At 37.5% G+C, this 23,494-nt stretch overlaps 1 protein-coding gene across 1 annotated transcript in view; it reads right to left on the reverse strand.

The window, feature by feature from the left end:
- Nucleotides 1–23,494, reverse strand: part of tfr1a (transferrin receptor 1a) — a 111,714-nt gene that overhangs the window by 24,284 nt on the left and 63,936 nt on the right. Inside the window, exons 10-15 of the mRNA XM_061891420.1 lie at nucleotides 20,498–20,617; nucleotides 18,433–18,518; nucleotides 837–900; nucleotides 700–767; nucleotides 569–636; nucleotides 403–496 (exon numbers count right to left, since the gene is read on the reverse strand). Coding sequence (XP_061747404.1) covers nucleotides 403–496; nucleotides 569–636; nucleotides 700–767; nucleotides 837–900; nucleotides 18,433–18,518; nucleotides 20,498–20,617 — 500 coding nt within the window. The remainder of the gene's footprint in view (nucleotides 1–402; nucleotides 497–568; nucleotides 637–699; nucleotides 768–836; nucleotides 901–18,432; nucleotides 18,519–20,497; nucleotides 20,618–23,494) is intronic.

A 23,494-nucleotide genomic window follows, 5' to 3' on the forward strand; every position in this document is an offset into this window, starting at 1 on the left:
CAAGTGAAGACAAAGTCTTTAAAACATTTTCTTGGACTTTCAATTTCTATTTGAGTTTTGTCTCTCTTAAAATTAAAAATGTCGAGCAAAGCGAGACCAGCTTGCTAGTAAATAAATACAATTAAAAAAAATAGAGGCAGCTCACTGGTAAGTGCTGCTATTTGAGCTATTTTTACGGGCACCGCGTTGGTGACCCCTGCTCTATAGTATCTCCTGGGGTCTGAATACTTGTTAAGTATAGCGACAAAGTCGCTAAATTGGCAACACCAATTCCTTCTGCTATATCTTCTTATTCTCTGGCAGACCGGGTGCGGATGAGCTGCATTTTAATACGCGGTGTTAGCATGCCAAAGCTATTTGTGGCGGTGTGGGAAACACTGAAATCAAAAGGAACTGACTTACTAAATAACCGGATGTGAAGCGAAACGACACAGATGGAATGCCAGAGAAGGCGATGAAAGGATATGCAGCGTTATCCATCTGCATGGGTTCCAGCCTAAAAAAAAACATGCAGATGTCTCAGTGCGGACAAAGTAATCCGACATCGTGATAACAAACATTAACTTACACGTCAGTTTGCCAGTTGTTCTTTCCAAATTGAGAAAGAAGGGGCACGGCTTTATTCTGAAGGCTCACCTAAAACAGCAGACACGTTTTATTTGTCTCCCGCGTTCAATCCACCGCTATTATTTAATCTACCTCTTTGAGAGTGTGTTCAATCAAAGTGTGCATCAGAGGACTTGCCGATACTTTAAAGCCACTGTGACCTGGAGGGTAACAAAAGTCATATTAAAAGCTTTGCGGGAAAAGGAACATGTGCTGATGACAGTAGGTACCTGTTACAATGCCATCAAGGTTGATGTAAGAGAAGGCCTTCATGCTGAGAGAAGACAGATAGCCCTGGACACAAGAAATACATACAGAATTGTATGCATTTAGGCAAAAACATGCACCTGGGGATAGGATGATTTAACACTAAATTGGCCCTAGTGTGTGAATGTGAGTGGGAATGTTGCAGCTGGGATAGGCTCCATTTTTTTTTTTTTTTTTTTCAATCAATCAATGTTTATTTATATAGCCCTAAATCACTAGTGTCTCAAAGGGCTGCACAAAACACAACGACATCCTCGGTAGAGCCCACACAAGGGCAAGGAAAAACTCACCCCAGTGACAATGATGACTATGAGAAACCTTGGAGAGGACCACATATGTGGGCAAACCCCCCCACTCCAGGGGACCGAAAGCAATGGATGTCGAGCGGGTCTAACATGATAGATGATTTTTTAAATTAGTTTATTATTTTTGGGGGATTTTTTTTGTTTGTTTTCAGTTCAACATAATATTTTTTTTTCTAATAAATTATTTATTTAAATGTTTATGCATTTAATAAATTAGGCAAAAACATGCACCTGGGGATAGGATGATTTAACACTAAATTGGCCCTGGTGTGTGAATGTGAGTGGGAATGTTGCCGCTGGGATAGGCTCCAGCACCACCCGCCATCCCGAAAGGGACAAGCGGTAGAAAATTGGTTTGATGCAGGTAAAAAAAAATTTGCCGACCTTGAGACCTCCGAATTCTGGAGATAGGGGGTGTATATTTTAGATTCCAGAAGAGTTAGTACTGCAAAGGATTCTGGGCATTTGTTGCGTTTTATGTTCTCCCCAAATGTATTTGTCATTCTTGTTTGGTGTGGGTTCACAGTGTGGCGCGTATTTGTAACAGTGTTAAAGTTGTTTATAAGGCCACCCTCAGTGTGACCTGTATAACTGTTGACCAAGTATGCCTTGCATTCACTTATGTGTGCGTAAAAGCCACATTTTATGGAGGAACATCGGACGTGACGACAGGTTGTAGAGGACGCTAAAGGTGAATGGTTGACCCCGGGAGATTTTCAGGAGGGGCACTGGAATTTGGGATTCTCCCGGAAAAAATCGGGAGGGTTGGCAAGTATGGACTCATCGTGTAAATAAAAACTTCTCAATATAGGCGTATCTTGGCAGAAGTCACACTGATTTGCAGGTGTGTAATTTGTTGTGAGTTCATGCACGGTTCATTTTGTACACCAGGAAAAAAACAACATAACTTTGTCTTGAATTTGAAAAAAAATAAAATAACATTTTTACAAAAGAAGGGTTCGGTGAATGCGTGTATAAAACCGGTGGGGTTCAGAACCTCCAACAGGGTTAAGAACCACTGGATTACACGATTACGTTTTAAGTTTGTTTTTTTTCAATCAATCAATCGTTTATTTATATAGCCCTAAATCACTAGTGTCTCAAAGGGTTGCACAAAACACAACGACATCCTCGGTAGAGCCCACATAAGGGCAAGGAAAAACTCACCCCAGTGGGACGTTGGTGACAGTGACAATGATGACTATGAGAAACCTTGGAGAGGACTGCATATGTGGGCAAACCCCCCCACTCCAGGGGACCGAAAGCAATGGATGTCGAGCGGGTCTAACATGATAGATTGATAGATGATTTTTTAAATTAGTTTATTAGTTTTTGGGGATTTTTTTGTTGGTTTTCAGTTCAACATAATTACGATATAATTTTTTTTTTTTAATAAATTATTTTTATTTTAACTTTTATGCATTTAATAAATTAGGCAAAAACATGCACCTGGGGATAGGATGATTTAACACTAAATTGGCCCTAGTGTGTGAATGTGAGTGGGAATGTTGCCGCTGGGATAGGCTCCAGCACCCCCCGCCATCCCAAAAGGGACAAGCGGTAGAAAATTGGTTTGATGGAGGTCCAAAATTTTTTAATCAACTTTGAAACTGAATTATCAGTTTTTAATGTTAAATAGTGGAGGGAAAAAAGTGTATTGAAAATAAAAATGTGATTACACAATTAAGTTTTGAGTTTGTTTTTTTTCAATCAATCAATCAATCAATCAATGTTTATTTATATAGCCCTAAATCACTAGTGTCTCAAAGGGCTGCACAAAACACAACGACATCCTCGGTAGGCCCACATAAGGGCAAGGAAAAACTGACCCCAGTGGGACGTCGGTGACAGTGACAATGATGACTATGCGAAACCTTGGAGAGGACCGCATATGTGGGCAAACCCCCCCATTCCAGGGGACCGAAAGCAATGGATGTCGAGCGGGTCTAACATGATAGATGATTTTTTAAATTAGTTTATTATTTTTGGGGGGATTTTTTTTGTTTGTTTTCAGTTCAACATAATAATTTTTTTTAAATAAATTATTTATTTACATTTTTATGCATTTAATAAATTAGGCAAAAACATGCACCTGGGGATAGAATGATTGGCAACACTAAACTGGCCCTAGTGTGTGAATGTGAGTGGGAATGTTGCAGCTGGGATAGGCTCCAGCACCTCCCGCCATCCCGAAAGGGACAAGCGGTAGAAAATTGGTTTGATGGAGGTCCAAACATTTTTTAATCAACTTTGAAACTGAATTATCACTTTTTAATGTTAAATTGTGGAGGAAAATAGTGTATTGAAAATAAAAATGTGATTACACAATTAAGTTTTGAGTTTTTTTTTTCCAATCAATCAATCAATCAATGTTTATTTATATAGCCCTAAATCACAAGTGTCTCAAAGGGCTGCACAAACCACAACTACATCCTCGGTAGAGCCCACATAAGGGCAAGGAAAAACTCATCCCAGTGGGACGTCGGTGACAGTGACAATGATGACTATGAGAAACCTTGGAGAGGACTGTATATGTGGGCAAACCCCCCCACTCCAGGGGACCGAAAGCAATGGATGTCGAGCGGGTGTAACATAATAGATGATTTTTTAAATTAGTTTATTATTTTGGGGGATTTTTTTTGTTTGTTTTCAGTTCAACATAATATTTTTTTTTTTAAATAAATTATTTATTTAAATTTTTATGCATTTAATAAATTAGGCAAAAACATGCACCTGGGGATAGGATGATTTAACACTAAACTGGCCCTAGTGTGTGAATGTGAGTGGGAATGTTGCAGCTGGGATAGGCTCCAGCACCACCCGCCATCCCGAAAGGGATAAGCGGTAGAAAATTGGTTTGATGCAGGTCAAAAAAATTTGCCGACCTTGAGACCTCCGAATTCTGGAGATAGGGGGTGTATATTTTAGATTCCAGAAGAGTTAGTACTGCAAAGGATTCTGGGCATTTGTTGCGTTTTATGTTACAATGCGGATGTTCTCCCCAAATGTATTTGTCATTCTTGTTTGGTGTGGGTTCACAGTGTGGCGCGTATTTGTAACAGTGTTAAAGTTGTTTATAAGGCCACCCTCAGTGTGACCTGTATAACTGTTGACCAAGTATGCATTGCATTCACTTATGTGTGCGTAAAAGCCACATTTTATGGAGGAACATCGGACGTGACGACAGGTTGTAGAGGACGCTAAAGGTGAATGGTTGACCCCGGGAGATTTTCAGGAGGGGCACCGGAATTTGGGATTCTCCCGGAAAAATCGGGAGGGTTGGCAAGTATGGACTCATCGTGTAAATAAAAACTTCTCCATATCGGCGTATCTTGGCAGAAGTCACACTGATTTGCAGGTGTGTAATTTGTTGTGAGTTCATGCACGGTTCATTTTGTACACCAGGAAAAAAACAACATAACTTTGTCTTGAATTTGAAAAAAAAATAAAATAACATTTTTACAAAAGAAGGGTTCGGTGAATGCGTGTATAAAACCGGTGGGGTTCAGAACCTCCAACAGGGTTAAGAACCACTGGATTACACAATTACGTTTCAAGTTTGTTTTTTTTCAATCAATCAATCGTTGATTTATATAGCCCTAAATCACTAGTGTCTCAAAGGACTGCACAAACCACAACGACATCCTCGGTAGAGCCCACTTAAGGGCAAGGAAAAACTCACCCCAGTGGAACATCGGTGACAGTGACAATGATGACTATGAGAAACCTTGGAGAGGACTGCATATGTGGGCAAACCCCCCCACTCCAGGGGACCGAAAGCAATGGATGTCGAGCGGGTCTAACATGATAGATTGATGGATGATTTTTTTAATTAGTTTATTAGTTTTTGGGGATTTTTTGGGGTTTGTTTTCAGTCCAACATAATTACGATATACATTTTTTTTTTAAATAGTTTAAATTTTTATGCATTTAATAAATTAGGCAAAAACATGCACCTGGGGATATGATGATTGGCAACACTAAACTGGCCCTAGTGTGTGAATGTGAGTGGGAATGTTGCCGCTGGGATAGGCTCCAGCACCCCCCGCCATCCCGAAAGGGACAAGCGGTAGAAAATTGGTTTGATGGAGGTCCAAAAATTTTTAATCAACTTTGAAACTGAATTATCAGTTTTTAATGTTAAATAGTGGAGGAAAAAAAGTGTATTGAAAATAAAAATGTGATTACACAATTAAGTTTTGAGTTTTTTTTTTTCAATCAATCAATCAATCAATCAATCAATGTTTATTTATATAGCCCTAAATCACTAGTGTCTCAAAGGGCTGCACAAAACACAACGACATCCTCGGTAGAGCCCACACAAGGGCAAGGAAAAACTCACCCCAGTGGGACGTCAGTGACAGTGACAATGATGACTATGAGAAACCTTGGAGAGGACCGCAAACCCCCCCACTCCAGGGGACCGAAAGCAATGGATGTCGAGCGGGTCTAACATGATAGATGATTTTTTAAATTAGTTTATTATTTTTGGGGGATTTTTTTTGTTTGTTTTCAGTTCAACATAATTTTTTTTTTTTTTTATTATTTATTTAAATTTTTATGCATTTAATAAATTTGGCAAAAACATGCACCTGGGGATAGGATGATTGGCAACACTAAACTGGCCCTAGTGTGTGAATGTGAGTGGGAATGTTGCAGCTGGGATAGGCTCCAGCCCGAAAGGGACAAGCGGTAGAAAATTGGTTTGATGGAGGTCCAAAATTTTTTTATCAACTTTGAAACTGAATTATCAGTTTTTAATGTTAAATAGTGGAGGAAAAAAAGTGTATGGAAAATAAAAATGTGATTACACAATTAAGTTTTGAGTTGTTTTTTTTCAATCAATCAATCAATCAATCAATGTTTATTTATATAGCCCTAAATCACTAGTGTCTCAAAGGGCTGCACAAAACACAACGACATCCTCGGTAGAGCCCACATAAGGGCAAGGAAAAACTCACCCCAGTGGGACGTCGGTGACAGTGACAATGATGACTATGAGAAACCTTGGAGAGGACCGCATATGTGGGCAAACCCCCCCATTCCAGGGGACCGAAAGCAATGGATGTCGAGCGGGTCTAACATGATAGATGATTTTTTAAATTAGTTTATTATTTTTGGGGGGATTTTTTTTGTTTGTTTTCAGTTCAACATAATAATTTTTTTTAAATAAATTATTTATTTACATTTTTATGCATTTAATAAATTAGGCAAAAACATGCACCTGGGGATAGAATGATTGGCAACACTAAACTGGCCCTAGTGTGTGAATGTGAGTGGGAATGTTGCAGCTGGGATAGGCTCCAGCACCTCCCGCCATCCCGAAAGGGACAAGCGGTAGAAAATTGGTTTGATGGAGGTCCAAACATTTTTTAATCAACTTTGAAACTGAATTATCACTTTTTAATGTTAAATTGTGGAGGAAAATAGTGTATTGAAAATAAAAATGTGATTACACAATTAAGTTTTGAGTTTTTTTTTTCCAATCAATCAATCAATCAATGTTTATTTATATAGCCCTAAATCACAAGTGTCTCAAAGGGCTGCACAAACCACAACTACATCCTCGGTAGAGCCCACATAAGGGCAAGGAAAAACTCATCCCAGTGGGACGTCGGTGACAGTGACAATGATGACTATGAGAAACCTTGGAGAGGACTGTATATGTGGGCAAACCCCCCCACTCCAGGGGACCGAAAGCAATGGATGTCGAGCGGGTGTAACATAATAGATGATTTTTTAAATTAGTTTATTATTTTGGGGGATTTTTTTTGTTTGTTTTCAGTTCAACATAATATTTTTTTTTTTAAATAAATTATTTATTTAAATTTTTATGCATTTAATAAATTAGGCAAAAACATGCACCTGGGGATAGGATGATTTAACACTAAACTGGCCCTAGTGTGTGAATGTGAGTGGGAATGTTGCAGCTGGGATAGGCTCCAGCACCACCCGCCATCCCGAAAGGGATAAGCGGTAGAAAATTGGTTTGATGCAGGTCAAAAAAATTTGCCGACCTTGAGACCTCCGAATTCTGGAGATAGGGGGTGTATATTTTAGATTCCAGAAGAGTTAGTACTGCAAAGGATTCTGGGCATTTGTTGCGTTTTATGTTACAATGCGGATGTTCTCCCCAAATGTATTTGTCATTCTTGTTTGGTGTGGGTTCACAGTGTGGCGCGTATTTGTAACAGTGTTAAAGTTGTTTATAAGGCCACCCTCAGTGTGACCTGTATAACTGTTGACCAAGTATGCATTGCATTCACTTATGTGTGCGTAAAAGCCACATTTTATGGAGGAACATCGGACGTGACGACAGGTTGTAGAGGACGCTAAAGGTGAATGGTTGACCCCGGGAGATTTTCAGGAGGGGCACCGGAATTTGGGATTCTCCCGGAAAAATCGGGAGGGTTGGCAAGTATGGACTCATCGTGTAAATAAAAACTTCTCCATATCGGCGTATCTTGGCAGAAGTCACACTGATTTGCAGGTGTGTAATTTGTTGTGAGTTCATGCACGGTTCATTTTGTACACCAGGAAAAAAACAACATAACTTTGTCTTGAATTTGAAAAAAAAATAAAATAACATTTTTACAAAAGAAGGGTTCGGTGAATGCGTGTATAAAACCGGTGGGGTTCAGAACCTACAACAGGGTTAAGAACCACTGGATTACACAATTACGTTTTAAGTTTGTTTTTTTTCAATCAATCAATCGTTGATTTATATAGCCCTAAATCACTAGTGTCTCAAAGGACTGCACAAACCACAACGACATCCTCGGTAGAGCCCACTTAAGGGCAAGGAAAAACTCACCCCAGTGGAACATCGGTGACAGTGACAATGATGACTATGAGAAACCTTGGAGAGGACTGCATATGTGGGCAAACCCCCCCACTCCAGGGGACCGAAAGCAATGGATGTCGAGCGGGTCTAACATGATAGATTGATGGATGATTTTTTTAATTAGTTTATTAGTTTTTGGGGATTTTTTGGGGTTTGTTTTCAGTCCAACATAATTACGATATACATTTTTTTTTTAAATAGTTTAAATTTTTATGCATTTAATAAATTAGGCAAAAACATGCACCTGGGGATATGATGATTGGCAACACTAAACTGGCCCTAGTGTGTGAATGTGAGTGGGAATGTTGCCGCTGGGATAGGCTCCAGCACCCCCCGCCATCCCGAAAGGGACAAGCGGTAGAAAATTGGTTTGATGGAGGTCCAAAAATTTTTAATCAACTTTGAAACTGAATTATCAGTTTTTAATGTTAAATAGTGGAGGAAAAAAAGTGTATTGAAAATAAAAATGTGATTACACAATTAAGTTTTGAGTTTTTTTTTTTCAATCAATCAATCAATCAATCAATCAATGTTTATTTATATAGCCCTAAATCACTAGTGTCTCAAAGGGCTGCACAAAACACAACGACATCCTCGGTAGAGCCCACACAAGGGCAAGGAAAAACTCACCCCAGTGGGACGTCAGTGACAGTGACAATGATGACTATGAGAAACCTTGGAGAGGACCGCAAACCCCCCCACTCCAGGGGACCGAAAGCAATGGATGTCGAGCGGGTCTAACATGATAGATGATTTTTTAAATTAGTTTATTATTTTTGGGGGATTTTTTTTGTTTGTTTTCAGTTCAACATAATTTTTTTTATTTTTTATTATTTATTTAAATTTTTATGCATTTAATAAATTTGGCAAAAACATGCACCTGGGGATAGGATGATTGGCAACACTAAACTGGCCCTAGTGTGTGAATGTGAGTGGGAATGTTGCAGCTGGGATAGGCTCCAGCCCGAAAGGGACAAGCGGTAGAAAATTGGTTTGATGGAGGTCCAAAATTTTTTTATCAACTTTGAAACTGAATTATCAGTTTTTAATGTTAAATAGTGGAGGAAAAAAAGTGTATGGAAAATAAAAATGTGATTACACAATTAAGTTTTGAGTTGTTTTTTTTCAATCAATCAATCAATCAATCAATGTTTATTTATATAGCCCTAAATCACTAGTGTCTCAAAGGGCTGCACAAAACACAACGACATCCTCGGTAGAGCCCACATAAGGGCAAGGAAAAACTCACCCCAGTGGGACGTCGGTGACAGTGACAATGATGACTATGAGAAACCTTGGAGAGGACCGCATATGTGGGCAAACCCCCCCACTCCAGGGGACCGAAAGCAATGGATGTCGAGCAGGTCTAACATAATAGATGATTTTTTAAATTAGTTTATTATTTTTGGGGGATTTTTTTTGTTTGTTTTCAGTTCAACATAATAATTTTTTTTTTAATAAATTATTTATTTAAATTTTTATGCATTTAATAAATTAGGCAAAAACATGCACCTGGGGATAGGATGATTGGCAACACTAAACTGGCCCTAGTGTGTGAATGTGAGTGGGAATGTTGCAGCTGGGATAGGCTCCAGCACCCCCCGCCATCCCGAAAGGGACAAGCAGTAGAAAATTGGTTTGATGGAGGTCCAAAATTTTTTAATCAACTTTGAAACTGAATTATCACTTTTTAATGTTAAATTGTGGAGGAAAAATAGTATATTGAAAATAAAAATGTGATTACACAATTAAGTTTTGAGTTTTTTTTTTCAATCAATCAATCAATCAATCAATGTTTATTTATATAGCCCTAAATCACTAGTGTCTCAAAGGGCTGCACAAAACACAACGACATCCTCGGTAGAGCCCACATAAGGCTAAGGAAAAACTCACCCCAGTGGGACGTCGGTGACAGTGACAATGATGACTATGAGAAACCTTGGAGAGGACCGCATATGTGGGCAAACCCCCCCACTCCAGGGGACCGAAAGCAATGGATGTCGAGCGGGTCTAACATGATAGATGATTTTTTAAATTAGTTTATTATTTTTGGGGGATTTTTTTTGTTTGTTTTCAGTTCAACATAATAATTTTTTTTTTTTATAAATTATTTATTAAAATGTTTATGCGTTTAATAAATTAGGCAAAAACATGCACCTGGGGATAGGATGATTTAACACTAAATTGGCCCTAGTGTGTGAATGTGAGTGGGAATGTTGCAGCTGGGATAGGCTCCAGCACCCCCCGCCATCCCGAAAGGGACAAGCGGTAGAAAATTGGATGGATGGATGTCCAACATTTTTTATAAACTTTGAAACTGAATTATCACTTTTTAATGTTAAATTGTGGAGGAAAAATAGTGTATTGAAAATAAAAATGTGATTACACAATTAAGTTTTGAGTTTTTTTTTTTCAATCAATCAATCAATCAATGTTTATTTATATAGCCCTAAATCACTAGTGTCTCAAAGGGCTGCACAAAACACAACGACATCCTCGGTAGAGCCCACATAAGGGCAAGGAAAAACTCACCCCAGTGGGACGTCGGTGACAGTGACAATGATGACTATGAGAAACCTTGGAGAGGACCGCATATGTGGGCAAACCCCCCCACTCCAGGGGACCGAAAGCAATGGATGTCGAGCGGGTCTAACATGATAGATGATTTTTTAAATTAGTTTATTATTTTGGGGGGATTTTTTTTGTTTGTTTTCAGTTCAACATAATATTTTTATTTTTTTTAAATTATTTATTTAAATTTTTATGCATTTAATAACTTAGGCAAAAACATGCACCTGGGGATAGGATGATTTAACACTAAACTGGCCCTAGTGTGTGAATGTGAGTGGGAATGTTGCAGCTGGGATAGGCTCCAGCACCCCCCGCCATCCCGAAAGGGACAAGCGGTAGAAAATTGGTTTGATGGAGGTCAAAAAAATTTTTTATCAACTTTGAAACTGAATTATCACTTTTTAATGTTAAATTGTGGAGGAAAATAGTGTATTGAAAATAAAAATGTGATTACACAATTTAGTTTTTTTTTCAATCAATCAATCAATCAATCAATGTTTATTTATATAGCCCTAAATCACTAGTGTCTCAAAGGGCTGCCCAAACCACAACTACATCCTCGGTAGAGCCCACATAAGGGCAAGGAAAAACTCACCCCAGTGGGACGTCGGTGACAGTGACAATGATGACTATGAGAAACCTTAGAGAGGACTGTATATGTGGGCAAACCCCCCCACTCCAGGGGACCGAAAGCAATAGATGTCGAGCTGGTGTAACATAGATGATTTTTTAAATTAGTTTATTATTTTTGGGGGATTTTTTTTGTTTGTTTTCAGTTCAACATAATCTTTTTTTTTTTAATAAATTATTTATTTAAATTTTTATGCATTTAATAAATTAGGCAAAAACATGCACCTGGGGATAGGATGATTTAACACTAAATTGGCCCTAGTGTGTGAATGTGAGTGGGAATGTTGCAGCTGGGATAGGCTCCAGCACCTCCCGCCATCCCGAAAGGGACAAGCGGTAGAAAATTGGTTTGATGGAGGTCCAAACATTTTTTAATCAACTTTGAAACTGAATTATCACTTTTTAATGTTAAATTGTGGAGGAAAATAGTGTATTGAAAATAAAAATGTGATTACACAATTAAGTTTTTTTTTCAATCAATCAATCAATGTTTATTTATATAGCCCTAAATCATTAATGTCTCAAAGGGCTGCACAAAACACAACAACATCCTCGGTAGAGCCCACATAAGGGCAAGGAAAAACTCATCCCAGTGGGACGTCGGTGACAGTGACAATGATGACTATGAGAAACCTTAGAGAGGACTGCATATGTGGGCAAACCCCCCCCACTCCAGGGGACCGAAAGCAATAGATGTCGAGCTGGTGTAACATGATAGATGATTTTTTAAATTAGTTTATTAGTTTTTTGGGATTTTTTTTGTTTTGTTTTCAGTTCAACATAATTACGATATACATTTTTTTTTTAAATAAATAGTTTAAATTTTTATAATTTTTTTTTTTAAAATAAATTGTTTAAATTTTTATGCATTTAATAAATTAGGCAAAAACATGCACCTGGGGATAGGATGATTGGCAACACTAAACTGGCCCTAGTGTGTGAATGTGAGTGGGAATGTTGCAGCTGGGATAGGCTCCAGCACCCCCCGCCATCCCGAAAGGGACAAGCGGTAGAAAATTGGTTTGATGGAGGTCCAACATTTTTTAATCAACTTTGAAACTGAATTATCAGTTTTTAATGTTAAATAGTGGAGGAAAAAAAGTGTATTGAAAATAAAAATGTGATTACACAATTAAGTTTTGAGTTTTTTTTTTTTCAATCAATCAATCAATCAATGTTTATTTATATAGCCCTAAATCACTAGTGTCTCAAAGGGCTGCACAAACCACAACGACATCCTCGGTAGAGCCCACATAAGGGTAAGGAAAAACTCACCCCAGTGGGACGTCGGTGACAGTGACAATGATGACTATGAGAAACCTTGGAGAGGACCGCATATGTGGGCAAACCCCCCCCACTCCAGGGGACCGAAAGCAATGGATGTCGAGCGGGTCTAACATGATAGATGATTTTTTAAATTAGTTTATTATTTTGGGGGGATTTTTTTTTGGTTGTTTTCAGTTCAACATATTTATTTTTTTTAATAATTTATTTATTGAAATTTTTATGCATTTAATAAGTTAGGCAAAAACATGCACCTGGGGATAGGATGATTTAACACTAAACTAGCCCTAGTGTGTGAATGTGAGTGGGAATGTTGCAGCTGGGATAGGCTCCAGCACCACCCGCCATCCCGAAAGGGACAAGCGGTAGAAAATTGGTTTGATGCAGGTAAAAAAAATTTGCCGACCTTGAGACCTCCGAATTCTGGAGATAGGGGGTGTATATTTTAGATTCCAGAAGAGTTAGTACTGCAAAGGATTCTGGGCATTTGTTGCGTTTTATGTTACAATGCGGATGTTCTCCCCAAATGTGTTTGTCATTCTTGTTTGGTGTGGGTTCACAGTGTGGCGCGTATTTGTAACAGTGTTAAAGTTGTTTATAAGGCCACCCTCAGTGTGACCTGTATAACTGTTGACCAAGTATGCCTTGCATTCACTTATGTGTGCGTAAAAGCCACATTTTATGGAGGAAAATCGGACGTGACGACAGGTTGTAGAGGACGCTAAAGGTGAATGGTTGCCCCCCGGGAGATTTTCAGGAGGGGCACCGGAATTTGGGATTCTCCCGGAAAAATCGGGAGGGTTGGCAAGTATGGACTCATCGTGTAAATAAAAACTTCTCCATATCGGCGTATCTTGGCAGAAGTCACACTGATTTGCAGGTGTGTAATTTGTTGTGAGTTCATGCACGGTTCATTTTGTACACCAGGAAAAAAACAACATAACTTTGTCTTGAATTTGAAAAAAAATAAAATAACATTTTTACAAAAGAAGGGTTCGGTGAATGCGTGTATAAAACCGGTGGGGTTCAGAACCTCCAACAGGGTTAAGAACCACTGGATTACACAATTATGTTTTAAGTTTTTTTTTTTTCAATCAATCAATCGTTGATTTATATAGCCCTAAATCACTAGTGTCTCAAAGGGCTGCACAAACCACAACGACATCCTCGGTAGAGCCCACACAAGGGCAAGGAAAAACTCATCCCAGTGGGACGTCGGTGACAGTGACAATGATGACTATGAGAAACCTTGGAGAGGACCGCATATGTGGGCAAACCCCCCCACTCCAGGGGACCGAAAGCAATGGATGTCGAGCGGGTCTAACATGATAGATGATTTTTTAAATTAGTTTATTATTTTGGGGGGATTTTTTTTGTTTGTTTTCAGTTCAACATAATTTTTTTTATTTTTATTATTTATTTAAATTTTTATGCATTTAATAAATTTGGCAAAAACATGCACCTGGGGATAGGATGATTTAACACTAAACTGGCCCTAGTGTGTGAATGTGAGTGGGAATGTTGCAGCTGGGATAGGCTCCAGCCCGAAAGGGACAAGCGGTAGAAAATTGGTTTGATGGAGGTCCAAAATTTTTTAATCAACTTTGAAACTGAATTATCAGTTTTTAATGTTAAATAGTGGAGGAAAAAAAGTGTATTGAAAATAAAAATGTGATTACACAATTAAGTTTTGAGTTGTTTTTTTCAATCAATCAATCAATGATTATTTATATAGCCTTAAATCACTAGTGTCTCAAAGGGCTGCACAAAACACAACGACATCCTCGGTAGAGCCCACATAAGGGCAAGGAAAAACTCATCCCAGTGGGACGTCGGTGACAGTGACAATGATGACTATGAGAAACCTTGGAGAGGACCGCATATGTGGGCAAACCCCCCCACTCCAGGGGACCGAAAGCAATGGATGTCGAGCGGGTCTAACATGATAGATGATTTTTTAAATTAGTTTATTATTTTTGGGGGATTTTTTTTGTTTGTTTTCAGTTCAACATATTTTTTTTTTTTTTATAAATTATTTATTAAAATTTTTATGCATTTAATAAATTAGGCAAAAACATGCACCTGGGGATAGGATGATTGGCAACACTAAACTGGCCCTAGTGTGTGAATGTGAGTGGGAATGTTGCAGCTGGGATAGGCTCCAGCACCCCCCGCCATCCCAAAAGGGACAAGCGGTAGAAAATTGGTTTGATGGAGGTCCAAAATTTTTTAATCAACTTTGAAACTGAATTATCAGTTTTTAATGTTAAATTGTGGAGGAAAACAAGTGTATTGAAAATAAAAATGTGATTACACAATTAAGTTTTGAGTTTTTTTTTCAATCAATCAATCAATGTTTATTTATATAGCCCTAAATCACTAGTGTCTCAAAGGGCTGCACAAAACACAACGACATCCTCGGTAGAGCCCACATAAGGGCAAGGAAAAACTCATCCCAGTGGGACGTCGGTGACAGTGACAATGCTGACTATGAGAAACCTTGGAGAGGACCTCAGATGTGGGCAACCCCCCCCCCACTCCAGGGGACCGAAAGCAATGGATGTCGAGCGGGTCTAACATGATAGATGATTTTTTAAATTAGTTTATTATTTTTGGGGGATTTTTTTTGTTTGTTTTCAGTTCAACATAATAATTTTTTTTAATAAATTATTTATTTAAATGTTTATGCATTTAATAAATTTGGCAAAAACATGCACCTGGGGATAGGATGATTTAACACTAAACTGGTCCTAGTGTGTGAATGTGAGTGGGAATGTTGCAGCTGGGATAGGCTCCAGCACCCCCCACCATCCCGAAAGGGACAAGCGGTAGAAAATTGGTTTGATGGAGGTCCAAACATTTTTTAATCAACTTTGAAACTGAATTATCACTTTTTAATGTTAAATTGTAGAGGAAAAAAAGTGTATTGAAAATAAAAATGTGATTACACAATTAAGTTTTAAGTTTTTTTTTTTCAATCAATCAATCAATGATTATTTATATAGCCTTAAATCACTAGTGTCTCAAAGGGCTGAACAAAACACAACGACATCCTCGGTAGAGCCCACATAAGGGCAAGGAAAAACTCATCCCAGTGGGACGTCGGTGACAGTGACAATGATGACTATGAGAAACCTTGGAGAGGACTGTATATGTGGGCAAACCCCCCACTCCAGGGGACCGAAAGCAATGGATGTCGAGCGGGTCTAACATGATAGATTGATAGATGATTTTTTTAATTAGTTTATTAGTTTTGGGGGATTTTTTTTGTTTGTTTTCAGTTCAAAATAATAATTATTTTTTTTATAAATTATTTATTAAAATTTTTATGCGTTTAATAAATTAGGCAAAAACATGCACCTGGGGATAGGATGATTGGCAACACTAAACTGGCCCTAGTGTGTGAATGTGAGTGGGAATGTTGCAGCTGGGATAGGCTCCAGCACCCCCCACCATCCCGAAAGGGACAAGCGGTAGAAAATTGGTTTGATGCAGGTCAAAAATTTTTTTTAATAAACTTTGAAACTGAATTATCACTTTTTAATGTTAAATTGTGGAGGAAAAATAGTGTATTTAAAATGAAAATGTGAATACACAATTAAGTTTTAAGTTGTTTTTTTTTTTTATTTGTTTATTAGTTTTGGGGTTTTTTTTGTTTTGTTTTAAAGACCTACTGAAAGCCACCACTACCGACCACGCAGTCTGATAGTTTATATATCAATGATGAAATATTAACATTGCAACACATGCCAATACGGCCGCTTTAGTTTACTAAATTGCAATTTTAAATTTCGCGCTGAAACATCTCGGTATGACGACGCGTGCGCGTGACGTCATGGATTGTCGAGGACATTTTGTTCCAGCATCGTTCCCAGCTATTAGCTCGTCTGTTTTCATCACGAAATTCCGCGGTATTCTGGACATCTGTGTTGCTGAATCTATTGCAATTTGTTCCAATGGACAATGGAGACATCAAAGAAGAAAGCTGTAGGTGGGAAGCGGTGTATTGCGGCCGCCTTTAGCAACACAAACACTGCCGGTGTTTCATTGTTTACATTCCCGAAAGATAGTCAAACTTTACTATGGAACAGAGCGGTCAAGCGAACACGGTTGGATTGGACCACACACACACAAAGTACAGTGTATTATGCAGCGATCATTTTGAAGGATCGTGTTTCGAAGAGGGTCCCTTGCGAAGGGCAGAGATGGGCATCACCACCACCCGTCGACTGGTGCTGAAGAAAGGTGCGGGGCCGACCTTCAGGTTGTACAGGTACAACCATATAATCTCACTAAAACACTAGTAACACAATAAGCAGATATGGGAATTTCCATAATTATCCTTGCAATCGCTCCCACTGCCCTCGTCTCCTTTTTTTTTTCTAGTCCTTCACTCTCACTTTCCTCATCCCCAAATCTTTCATCCTCGCTCAAATTAATGGAGGAATCGTCGCTTTCTCGGTCCGAATCGCTCTCGCTGCTGGTGGCCATGATTGTAAACAATGTTCAGATGTGAGGAGCTCCACAACCCGTGACATCACACGCACATCGTCTGCTACTTCCGGTACAGGCAAGGCTTTTTTATTAGCGACCAAAAGTTGCGAACTTTATCGTGGATGTTCTCTACTAAATCCTTTCAGCAAAAATATGGCAATATCGGGAAATGATCAAGTATGACACATAGAATGGACCTGCTATCCCCCTTTAAATAAGAACATCTCATTTCAGTAGGCCTTTAAATTCAACATAATTATGATATAATTTGTTTTGCTTTTTTAAATAAATCATTTATTTTCATTTTTATATAATTTATTATTTATGCTATTTTCGCCCGGATTTAAATATTTTTTTCCAGTTTCAATATTGGTTTCATATATATATATATATATTCATAGATTTAAATCCAATCCAATCCACTTTATTTGTATAGCACATTTAAACAACATCAATGTTTTCAAAGTGCTACACAACAATATTAAAAACAACATTCAAATATTCTTAGCTCCACCAATGACTGAATAAAAAAATAAAACCAATATAAAAATACAATGAAAAAATAAATACAGCTGATTAAAAAATATTTTAAAGGGTAAAACCAATTAAAACAATAAATACAAATCAGTTAATTAAACTTTTTTTTTTTTCAGATCAGACTTTTGATTCGAATTTCATGCGGAGCTTGTGTCATAAAAAGAGAGGGGGTGTTAAATCATGACAGAGCTCAGCTAAAAGTCTAAATCTGACAAAAAAAAAAAAGCTCTATTATCCAATTATCGAAATATATGAAAAGTACAATATGAAAATAAATACTTTGTTGGAAACAATTACAATAGCGAATTATATTATATTCAACCTGAAACATACAATGTGTGCACTTATTTTTATTTTATTTTTTTTCAAAATTCAACATCAAAACTAACTTTTATTTTTTTAAGTACAAACTTGTAATTAACAATGCTGCTACATATATTAAGTGAATTATATTTACATAGCGCTTTTCTCAAGTGACTCAAAGCGCTTTTACATAGCGAAACCCAATAACTAAGTTACATTTAAACCGGTGTGGGTAGGCACTGGGAGCAGGTGGGTAAAGTGTCTTGCCCAAGGACACAACGGCAGTGACTAGGATGGCAAAAGCGGGAGTCGAACCTGGAACCCTCAAGTTGCTCTACCGACCAAGCTATACCGCCACCATATTACATGGTAATTCTTATATATTGTATACTTTGTATATATATATAAAATATATCAGTATATATCATATACTGTATATATAATATGTATATTTTATATTGCTACTACTTTATACCTGCATTATCTTTTCCATCCTTCCACATTCCATTTGTAACTGAGCTACTGTCTGGAAAAATGTCCCTTAAAGTTTGTCTAAATCTAAATCTAACAATTTCAGTCTGCAACACCCACCTCCAGCCACTCGGTGGCGCCGACGCTCCCATATTCTCCAGCACTCCAGCTCGCAAACACAATGCTTCTCCTTGGTTTGAATCCGTCTGTTCAAAAGGATAATAATGCAGTGTTAATTAAATTAAATGCAGAGGGGTTTCAACAGCTGTAAGGACGATACATGGTAGTAACCAAAGTGGGAAAAACTTACCAGCTGCCAAAATTAATACAAACCCTGTTTCCCATATGAGTTGGGAAATTGTGTTGCATGTAAATATAAACGAAATACAATGATTTGCAAATCCTTTTCAACCAATATTCAATTGAATGCACTACAAAGACAACATATTTCATGTTCAAACTCATTGACTATTCTTTTTTTCTATTAGTAATTAACTTAGAATTTCATGGCTGCAACACGTGCCAAAGTAGTTGGGAAAGGGCATGTTCACCACTGTGTTACATCACCTTTTCTTTTAACAACACTCAATAAACGTTTGGGAACTGAAGTTTTGAATTTAGAATTCTTTCCCATTCTTGTTTTATGTAGAGCTTCAGTCGTTCAACAGTCCGGGGTCTCCGATGTCGTATTTTAGGCTTCATAATGCACCGCACATTTTCCATGGGAGACAGGTCTGGACTGCAGGCGGGCCAGGAAAGTACCCACACTCTTTTTTTACGAAGTCACGCTGTTCTAACACTGCTGAATGTGGCTTAGCATCGTCTTGCTGAAATAAGCAGGGGCGTCCATGAAAAAGACGGTGCTTAGATGGCAGCATTTGTTTTTCCAAAACCTGTATGTACCTTTCAGCATTAATGGTGCCTTCACAGATGTGTAAGTTACCCATGCCTTGTGCACTAATGCACCCCCATACCATCACAGATGCTGGCTTTTCAACTTTGCGTCGATAACAGTCTGGATGGTTCGCTTCCCCTTTGGTCCGGATGACACGATGTCGAATATTTCCAAAAACAATTTGAAATGTGGACTTGTCAGACCACAGACCACTTTTCCACTTTGCATCAGTCCATCTTAGATGATCTTCAGCCCAGAGAAGCCGGCGGCGTTTCTGGATGTTGTTGATAAATGGCTTTCGCTTTGCATAGTGGAGCTTTAACTTGCACTTACAGATGTAGCGACAAACTGTATTTAGTGACAGTGGTTTTCTGAAGTGTTCCTGAGCCCATGTGGTGATATCCTTTAGAGACTGATTACGGTTTTTGATACAGTGTAGTCTGAGGGATCGGTCATTCAATGCCGCTTACGTGGAGTGATTTCTCCAGATTCTCTGAACTTTTTGATGATATTATGGACCGTAGATGTTGAAATCCCTAAATTTCTTGCAATTACACCTTGAGAAAAGTTGTTCTTAAACTGTTTGACTATTTGCTCACGCAGTTGTGGACAAAGGGGTGTACCTCGCCCCATCCCTTCTTGCAAAAGACTGAGCATTTTTTGGGAAGCTGTTTTTATACCCAATCATGTTTAAGTAAAGTCTGAATGTCATCAAAACAGTTAGCTCCATATTTTGACACTTCTTCCACTCCCGTCCTTGCACGCTACACGGCTACAAGAAAGATGACGGCGAAAAGACGCCGCCGAAGGTGAGCCACGTTAATAGGACCGCCCACAAGGCGGCTTGAAGATGATCTGTAAAACATAATCCATGCAACATTTTGACCGAAGAACCACCATTTCATGTTAGGTAGACCACAAAGTGTTTTCCATTTAGAAAAAATTCTAAAATAACCCCTTTAACGCGCCTTTTGTATGAAAATAGACCTGACTAGTGCGCCTTATTATCCGGTGCGCCCTATGGTCCGGAAAATACGGCATCCACTTTAAATGATTGCAAGTGTATTAGCATAGTTTGGAGTTATGTATTGCAGCTGATTTTGCTGTGATAATTAGGACTATTTGTCGTGAATTGTACTTCATTCATATTGAAGAATCTATTATTACATTTCCTATATGTATTGTTTTTTCCAGTACTGATTCAGGCACTGTTTAACCATTTCAAAAGTACCGATTTGGCCTCGGTATCAGACAATATGTAAACGAGCCAGGAGCACACAAGGTACTTACCCTTCTTTACTACGTTTGAAATGGAACGAGCCAGTTCAACCAGAACGCCGGTTCCGACAGTTGACGCAGCAAAACCTGGACCCCAGGCATCCCTGTGGGCACCAATGACCACGTAACGATCTACAATCAAAGCACAGGTATGAGATACTAATTCCTCATATTTATATTTCAACACTACAGTCATGATATTACACAGTGGAACCTCGATTTATGGAACCTTTCCCCCATCTACTGTTTCCTCTTTGACAATGTTAAATTACTGTAAGTGGAATTCACTTTTTAAAATGTTTGTTATTGTTGCAATACAGTTGGTAAAGTAATCTATTTTTGTGATTTCTGATCCTTTGTGAGGGCACCAAAGGTACTTGTTCATGTGTGTGTGTTGGCAACGCAGCACATACAGGACAGATCAGTTTGTTGTCTTTTTGGTTTTATTTTCTTAATAAAAAGACAATTGATTCATCGCCTCCTATTAATGTTTGTTTCTCAGGGGTCACCAACGCGGTGCCCGCGGGCACCAGGTCGCCCGTAAGGACCAGATGAGTCGCCCGCTGGCCTGTTCTAAAAATAGCTCAAATAGCAGCACTTACCAGTGAGCTGCCTCGATTTTTTAAATTGTATTTATTTACTAGCAAGCTGGTCTCGCTTTGCTCGACATTTTTAATTCTAAGAGAGACAAAACTCAAATAGAATTTGAAAATCCATGAAAATATTTTCAAGACTTGGTCTTCACTTGTTTGAATAAATTCATTCATTTTTTTACTTTGCTTCTTATAACTTTCAGAAAGACAATTTTAGAGAAAAAATACAACCTTAAAAATGATTTGGGGATTTTTAAACACTTACATTTTTACTTTTTAAATTCCTTCCTCTTCTTTCCTGACAATTTAATGTTCAAGTATATATTTTTTATTTTATTGTAAAGAATAATAGATACATTTTAATTTAATTCTTCATTTTAGCTTCTGTTTTTTCGACAAAGAATATTTGTGAAATATTTCTTTAAACTTATGATTAAAATTCAAAAAAATTATTCTGGCAAATATAGAAAATCCGTAGAATCAAATTTAAATCTTATTTCAAAGTCTTTTGAATTTCTTTTAAAATTTTTGTTCTGGAAAATCTAGAAGAAATAATGATTTGTCTTTGTTAGAAATATAGCTTGGTCCAATTTGTTATATTTCTAACAAAGTGCAGATTGGATTTTAACCTACTTAAAACATGTCATCAAAATTCTAAAATTAATCTTAATCAGGAAAAATTACTAATGATGTTCCATGAATTATTTTTTTAATTTTTTCAAAAAGATTCGAATTAGCTAGTTTTTCTCTTAATTTTTTTCGGTAAAATTTTGAATTTTAAAGAGTCGAAATTGAAGATAAACTGTGTTTCAAAATTTAGTTTTCATTTTTTTTGTGTTTTCTCCTCTTTTAAATCGTTTAAGTAAGTGTTTTTTATCATCTATTCTCTACAAAAAAACCTTCCTTAAAAGGAAAAAAAATGTACGACAGAATGACAGACAGAAATATTTTTAATATATACAGATTTATTTATTAAAGGTAAATTGAGCAAATTGGCTATTTCTGGCAATTTATTTAAGTGTGTATCAAACTGGTAGCCCTTGGCATTAATCAGTACCCAAGAAGTAGCTCTTGGTTTCAAAAAAGTTGGTGAACCCTGCTGTAAAGCAATGTTTCTTGACCATAGGGCCACGAGCACCCAACTTTTGTCCGTATGGGCCGCACCTGTACTCGGTTATTATACACTTTTTCACCACTTGAGGCAGTACCGACAACTTAAACAAACAGACGAAGTCTGAAGGTAAAGTCATAGAGAAGTTTCTTAAGCGCAAAAATTATGATTAAAGTGGTGAATCTGTATTTTCATTTGCACTTTGATTTTATTGACAGTTTAGTAAAGAAACATATTCATTTATGAGTTTGGTTTATTTCTTTTAGCACAACATAATAATATGTACATTTAATGCTGTATATTTGGTTGGTACTTATTTTTCCAATTAAACTGACCTAAGGCTAATAATTATATTTAAAAGAAACAATGATCTTTGTGATTAACACATGTTTTTACATTATTTGACAAGGTTGTAAACTGTATATAGGTTAGATATAATTAGAGAATAAGATTAAAATCAACTCTAAGCTTACTGTTAATATTTGAGTTGGCCCCTGTAGTGAAAATGTTGGGACCAGAGGTAAAAAAGGTTAAGCCCCCTTGCCTAGGCTAAGACCGATTTTTTAATTTTATTTTAATCTTCTATTTTTTTCTTCCCCCCCAACCCCCCTTGTTTACCTGTATGTCACCTTTTTTGTAAGGGGCGCTGGAAGCCGGCAGACCCGTCAGCGATCCTGTTCTGTCTCCCTGTGATGTGTGTCTGATCTTGAATGGGATTGTGCTGAAAATGGTAATTTTCCTGAAGGAACTCTCCTGACGGAATAAATAAAGTACTATCTATCTATCTATCTATCTATCTATTGCTGTACAGCACTTTATATTGTTTTCAAAGTGTAAAAACCTTTACTAAAGCAAGGACATTTTAGTCGAGGCTTGAACCCATAATTCATATTTAAATGTTTTATTTTGGAGAAATTTGCTTCACTATACAAACTTTTGGCTTTACGGACTCTGTTTAAGAACCAATTAAGTTTGTAAATCAAGGTTTCACTTTATTTGACATATGTGTTTTTGACATACAAGTTTCTTAAGCGCAGAAATTATGACTAAAGGCGTGAATCTGTTTTTACATTTGCACTTTGATTTTTTTGGGGACAGTTTAGTAAAGAAACATTCATTTACGAGTTTGGTTTATTTCTTTTAGCACAACATAATTATATGTACATTTATTTTTGGTCAGTTATTTATGAGTACCTCTTAATGCTGTATATTTGGTTAGTACTTATTTTTCTAATTAAACTGACCTAAGGCTGAGGATTATATTTAAAACAAATAATAATCTTTGTGATTAACACGTTTTTACAT

This window comes from Nerophis ophidion, linkage group LG28 (assembly GCF_033978795.1).
Source record: "Nerophis ophidion isolate RoL-2023_Sa linkage group LG28, RoL_Noph_v1.0, whole genome shotgun sequence".
NCBI lineage: Eukaryota > Metazoa > Chordata > Actinopteri > Syngnathiformes > Syngnathidae > Nerophis > Nerophis ophidion.